Source organism: Pipra filicauda, unplaced genomic scaffold (genome assembly GCF_003945595.2).
Source record: "Pipra filicauda isolate LSUMZ 115617 unplaced genomic scaffold, ASM394559v2 scaffold1071_size31668_pilon, whole genome shotgun sequence".
In the NCBI taxonomy this organism is placed as follows: Eukaryota; Metazoa; Chordata; class Aves; order Passeriformes; family Pipridae; genus Pipra; species Pipra filicauda.
In genome coordinates this window covers 25,251-31,674 of record NW_024103509.1, presented here as the reverse complement: position 1 = coordinate 31,674, position 6,424 = coordinate 25,251, and the positions used below count along the sequence as shown (strand labels likewise).

The following is a 6,424-nucleotide window of genomic DNA, read 5'->3' as shown; positions in this document are numbered from 1 at the left end:
CATGCGGAAGAGGAGAGGCACCAGTGCCCGCCACACCTCCTTCCTCATCCTCTTCTCATCCCTGCCGACCACCAACGGCAGCAGCTCTGCGAGCATGCGGATGGACAGCTCTCGCAGCTCGCTGCACTCCTGGCAGGAAGCAGGAAAAGGGAGCTTTGCAAACAGCAGCTCCCTGCCCACAGTGAAGAGGGCCGTGATCATGGCTGCGGGGAGGGCAGCGGCTCCGGCCTCACATCCCAGAAGAAGCAGCACTGGGCTGCACGGCCCAGAAGCCATCCCAGGAGAGCCCAGGGGAGTGGAGCTGGCTCCAAGTGCTGCTCGCAGGGCTGGGCTGCAGGGCAGCTGTCATTGCCCAGCACCCATCTGAGGGGCTCAGGCTCCACATCAGCCTTACCGAGTCAAAGAGGGGCAGGAGCCTCCCCACAAGTTGCACAGCGATGAAACTGGCCTTGCTCTTCTTCAGCTGACGCAGAACGTTTTGCAAGGCCAGCAGGATCTTCATCTTGGCGTCTTCGCTGCCAACTTGCAGGATCTTCATCATGCCCGGCAGGAAGAGTTCAATGTTTCTTGCCTGTAGAGAGAAGAGAATGTCCATTGGGTGAAGAGGGCCGTGCCTGAAAAGCTTCTCAGGCAGCCACCCCAGGCCCACCATGGCAGGGAGGGCGTTTGGAGCAGTCACCCCACATTCTGAGTCCCAGGCCAGGCCAAGCCACTGCTTTCCACACAGCCCCAGCCCCCGTTTGCTGACAGGGCTGCCCCTGACACCGCCCTGCTCACCATCTCGGCTCTCTGCGACAGCCCAACGAGCCCTTCCAGCAGCAGCCTGGCCGTCCTCACATTTGGACAGCCCTGATGGCTCTCGAGGTCGGGCTCCTCAGCCAACTCCTCCCACTCAGCCTTCCTGGAGGACGACTGCAGGAGCAAACAGAGCCGTGAGGGGCCGGCAGAGCCTGCAGGGCTGGTGGGAGGGGACCAGGGCCTTTAGTGGTCACTCACAGCCATGGGCTGGGTGCGGGGGCCTTCTGCGGAGCAGCGGAAGCACTGTCTGTGCAGCAGGTTGGCAAAGTCCTCCAAGATCTTGGCCAGCGTCTCTGGCATGGAGGACATCAGCTCCCACAGCTCCGGCGCAGTGCTGGAAGGCAGAGAAGGCAGAGCACTGTCAGCAGGGCTGCCTCAGCCACAGTGCTGTGGCCTGGAGCAGCCCCCCAGAACCTGCCCCTTGGAGCCCTGGCTGCGCGTCCCCGGGGGCCCTGCCCGCGTGGGCAGGACGGGGCTGAGGGCGTGTTCCCCGTGGGGCTGGAGCACCGTGCTGGCTCTGGGCTGGCTGGGCCAGCTTTGGCTGCTGTGAAGCAGGGCTGGAAAGCGTGGGGGGGGTGGAGGGCCTGACTCTGCAGGCTGTCCCGCAGCATTCCTTGGCTCTGGCAGCCAGAGAGTCTTGGGGTCCCTCTCCCCACAGGGAACAAGCCCACCCTCAAGGCCGTCAGGGCCAGTACCTGTCTCCTTGAAGAGCTGCCTTGCACAGGAGGATGACCACTGTGGTGGGGTACAGGTTGGTCATCAGGCGAAGGAGTGACTCCGCTCTCTCCCACGCTGCCTGTGTGCTGCAGTATGGCAGGCTCTCAAGGATGCTGCTGACTATCTTGGGCGCCTGCAGGGGATACAGGTGAGGATGGCACTGCCCCCGGAGTGCAGCCATGTGCTCAGTTGCCCTTCCCATTCCTCTCTGCTGCCTTGAGGTGGCTTGGGGGGCCCGAGTCACGTGTGCTTGGGAGGGAGGGATGCAGGGAGGAACAAGACCCCAGAGGGCTGAAGGGCACGACAATGCAGCCACAGGCCACTTACGTCCGTCAGCCAGACGTCCGGGTCCTCCAAGGCCACATCCAGCAGGCTGCTGGGCACCTGCTGGTCGAGGATGTTGGCATCTCCCAACGCCTCGATGGCCACGAGGATGACATCCGTCCTCTCGTGGGACTGCAGGTGTTTTCCAAAGGCCTATGGCAGCAAGGAAGGAAGAGATGTCACGCTGAGTGCCCTGATGGAGCTGCTTGGCTGAGCAGATCGAGGGGCCCTGGCCGGACGTGCCCACCACTGCTGACAGCAGTGCCCACAGCAAAGCTGGCAGCAGTGCCTGCAGTCCCTGCATGGCAAAAGATGAGCAGAGAGGGTCCTCCTGCTGGGGGAGGAGGGCTCATGGGCACAGGCTGCTGGCCCCACCGAGAACCAGGGACTTGCTGGTGGCCAGGAGCACTGGAGCTCCTGCTGGGGCTGAAGCTGCTGCTGGGCCACTGGAGTGCAGCCCTCGTGCTGTCCCTGCTCAAGGACGGCGGGAACCCTCTCCCCAGGTAGCTGAGGGCACGCCAGCCCCACTGCTGCGGGGTCCTTTGGCTCACACCAGTGCCCTGCTGGTGCCACGGACAGGAGTCCCAGCAAGGGCGCAGCTCCTTACCTTGGCACAGTCCCTGGCGCTCAGAGAACACAGTGCAGAGGTGGTCACGGCTTCCCAGTGGACTTGGTCTGCTCTGTCCTTTAGCCTGGATTCGACTAAACACCGGGGCAAACACACAAGAGTCAGGAAGGCAGAGCAGCTTTGCCAGCAAGCTCACCAAACCTCCCTGGCATCTGCTGGCAAGGGGGCAGGACAGGAGCAGTCCAGGATTTCGGGAGGGCATCAGGAACAGCTTCTTGCTACAGGCGCTGGAAGGACCAGCCAGGGTGGGGGATCTGCTCTTCCCCACCAGGGAAGACGTGGCTTTGGGACAGGGAAGTCAAGAGGGGCTTTGCCTGTGGGGCCCACAAACCAGTGGGCTGCAAGATCCTGAAAGGAAGGGGAGGAAGGAGAGCAGCAGCAAACAGATCCTGGCCTTGAGCAGAGCACTCAGCCTCTGCAGCAAAGGGGCAGCTGGGAAGCTCTGGGAAGCAGCTGGGAGGGGCAAAGGAGGTCAGGAAGCAGATCTATCAGGAGACAGAGCAGATGAAGCCCAGCACTGCTCTGCCTTTTTTACTTACAGATGAACTCAGCCAGGGCAAAAAGAGCATGGAAAGCTGCACAGCTTGTCTGTTCCTCGGAGAACCGGAAAAGGATGAGACGCCCCAGCAGCTTTCCTAGCAGTGGGAGCTGGATCTCCCCAGAGCAGACAGGTCCAGCAGTGCCTCTTCCGACGTTGGCATTGGCCTGGATGAGGGAGGCATGAGCAGAAGGGCTGAGGGCACAAAGGTGGTGCCAAAGCCCCCCTCCCGAGAGTCTGCCCAGGGCTGGATTCCTGGAGAGTGCAGGCTTTGCAGAGCCCTGCGTCCCCGTCTCTCAGAGCAGCCATGTGGGCAGCAGCCCTGGCATGGAGAGCAGCAGGGATGGGGGCATGGCCTGGCTGGAGGGGGCCTGGTCCTTACCTGCAGAGTGGAATAGTCGGACAGCACACGGGTCAGCACATCGATCCTTGCCATGGCCCTCTCCCTCACAGCCTCTCTCTCACAGCTGGTAAAGTCCAGCAGCAGCTGGGACAAGAGAAGCAGCGGGTGAGCCCTGGGAGCAGACTCCAACACCAGCAGCACAGCTCCACTGCTGGGCCGTGCTCGCCCCATCCCTCAAGGGTTCCTCTCTCCTCCAGCAAAGTCTGCAATGGGGTGTCTGCCCCTGGATTCCTGCCCAGGTCAGGCACACAGGCCCAGAGCCAACCTCATGGCCATGCAGGAGGGCAGGTGCCACCCTCTGCAGCCCCTGTGCTCCACAAGAGCCTGGGGCCTGCCCCAGCTTCCCCACAGGAGGTGGGCACCCTCCCCGCAGGGCACTCTGCCTGTTCAGCACTGCTCTGGGCACCACTCAGCCAGCAGTGGGCAAACCCTCCCCTCCAGGCTGAGGAACAGCCCTGGGACTCCCCCCCTTTTGGCTTGTGCCAGACCTCCAAGATGCCCTGCAGCTCCTCGCTGACTCGAGAGGCAGGAAAGCTGAGCACTATTGTCCTCAGCATGCTGTCCATGGAGTTCAGGGTCTGCAAGGAACAGAGAGCAGTGGCAGTCATTCTACTGTTCTTCCCAGCCCCAGGAGAGCCATCTGAACCCCCTGTGCCACAGGAGGAGGAGGAGGATGCCCACACTTCCCTGGAGAGACATGGACATAGACAGTCTTAGAGGGCATAGCAGCCTATGGCACTGGATGCGGCCAGGCCCATGGGAAAAGGACAGAGGCATGAGGGTGGGAAAGACCCTGCCCTGCCTGGGATCCCTGCTCCTGTGGCAGCATGGGGTAGCCAGGGAGAAGGTCAGAGGGGCTGGAGGCCTCTGGAGCTTAGCCAGCACTTACCTTCATATAGAGGGCAAGGTCTGCTTTTGGTATTTCCTTCTCTGCAGGCAGCCAGAAGACACTTGAGAAACACGCACAGAGGAGGCTTTTGGCTTTGCCCTCCAGCGCTGTGTCCACCAAGCTGCAGGGAGAGGGCAGGACACGGGTTGCACACGGGTGCTGGGAGCAGCCCCTCGATGACTCGTGCGGGTGGCATCGGACCTCTGGGCCAGGGGGCTCACGACGGATGGGCAGGTACCTCAATTTCTCCAGAGCCAGCATGGAAAGATGCCGAAGGTCTGTGCACAGGTGGTCCCTTGGCTCTTCTTCCAGCAGCGCCTGCAGAGCACAACCAGGATGGCACCTGCTGGCAGCTGCCAGCACCCAGGGCCTCCAGTCCCTGACCCGCCCAAGCGCTGTCCGCACAGGCTGCCTGTGCCAGGGGGCTTTGCTCCCTATGCCACATTGCCCAGAGTGCCCTCACCTTGATGTTCTCTGCCAGCTGGTACATGTCACAGAACAGATCCAGGCCCTGGGTCAGGCCGTGCTTCAAGGCGCTTCGGTACAGCACGGAGATGCTCTGAAGAAATGTGGCCTTGTCTCTCTCCTCCTGCCAGCCGGGGGACAGAGACACAAACACGGATTGTGAGTGGGCAGACACAGCCAGCGGGACCGCAGCACTGGGGGTGCAGTACCCTGCAGGAGAAGCAGCCCTGCCCTGCCAGCACCCCTCCAGCAGCCGGGCAGCACAGCCCCTGCCAGCAGACAGCAGCACAGCTGCCCTCCAGCTGGCCCCAGTTACCTTGTTGGGGCTGGTGACAAAGGCCAGGATGGAATCAACAGCTTCCTGCTCCTCCTTGTAGATGGGCAACCAGCTGGCATCTAAGGGGGGAAAGAGCAGGGAGAGCTGCAGAGGGTCCAGCGAGAGGAGGGGGCAGAGGATATCTGCCCTCCACCCAGCTCTCTGCCCACTGCCTTGGCACGGCCTTCCCTTGCAGCTCCTGGCTGGAGGGTGCCCGGCAGAGGAGCTGCCATGCCTGGGAAAGCCCCAGTGCCCCGGGCTGAGGAAGGCAATGGCAGACAGGCAGGAAAGGCCCAGGCTCCCACAGCACAGCTGCCTCCTGCCAGCCCAGCTGGCCCTCGCTGCCCACAGCCCAGAGCCCCTCTGCCCTGTCCTTCTTTGGGAGAGGCTGTGCTGGGGCCATGCTCCAGCCCTGAGCAGTCCCAGCTTTCAGGCAACATCATGGCTGACCCCCGGGACCCCCGTTGTCAGCTGGCCAGGAAAGTGGGATCCTGGTGTGCTACAGTCTGTGCTGGTGGGCCCCAGCCCTGCCCAACCCCACAGGGCCCCTCACTCACCGAGCTTGAGGGGCTGCATGGTGGTCACCTCGTAGGAGGATGGAAGCTGCAGACCTGGAGAGCGGCTCTCCTGGGAAGAGCTGTCTTCCATCCAGGCCTGCCTGGGGCAGGCGGGGGGTCTCTTCTCCATCCTGTGAATCAAAGAACACAGGGGAGCCTGCCTACGGAGGGCGTCCGAATGGTGGAGTCAAACACCCTCGGGAAAAATGCCGTGGCCAAATCGCCTCAGGCAAAGTGCCTCAGGCAAAAGGCCTCGGCAAAAGGCCTCAACCAAAAGGCCAAGGCAAAGTGCCTCAGCCAAAAGGCAAAGGCAAAGTGCCTCAGCCAAAAGGCCAAAGCAAAAGACCTCAGCCAAAAGGCAAAGGCAAAGTGCCTCGACCAAAAGGCAAAGGCAAAGTGCCTCAGCCCAAAGGCAAAGGCAAAGCACCTCGGCCAAAAGGCCAAGGCAAAGTGCCTCAGCCAAAAGGCAAAGGCAAAGCGCCTCAGCCAAAGGCCAAGGCAAAAGGCCTCAGCCCAAAGGCCAAGGCAAAGTGCCTCAGGCAAAGCGCCTCGGCCAAAAGACCTCGGCCCAAATGCCTCAGGCAAAAACGCTTCAGCAAAACGCCTCAGCAAAACACCAAGTTCCCACGGGGCCACCAAGGGTCGTGGACAAGATGTGGACTGCAGTCGGGGGCTTCTCGCCAGCACCGCACTCCTCTCCTGTCCGGTCGCCGTCCTGACGGACACTGACCCACCGTGGGCCACGGTCGTGCTGAGCACACCTGCTGCAGTGGGTGTCACAAAGGGCCC

At 62.3% G+C, this 6,424-nt stretch overlaps 1 protein-coding gene across 1 annotated transcript; it reads right to left on the bottom strand.

The window, feature by feature from the left end:
* Positions 1-36: 36 nt before the first annotated feature.
* On the bottom strand, positions 37-5,928 carry LOC120323050 (the record flags this gene model as incomplete). Its single annotated transcript, XM_039380192.1, has 15 exons — positions 5,636-5,928; positions 5,079-5,158; positions 4,761-4,886; positions 4,536-4,615; positions 4,298-4,418; positions 3,897-3,986; positions 3,388-3,492; positions 3,007-3,172; positions 2,447-2,541; positions 1,843-1,992; positions 1,494-1,648; positions 997-1,132; positions 778-912; positions 395-571; positions 37-129 (listed from the first exon to the last, which is right to left on the bottom strand). Coding segments are annotated over exons 1-15 (1,839 nt in total), but the record flags the coding sequence as incomplete, so codon positions are not given.
* Between the last annotated feature and the right edge of the window lie 496 nt (positions 5,929-6,424).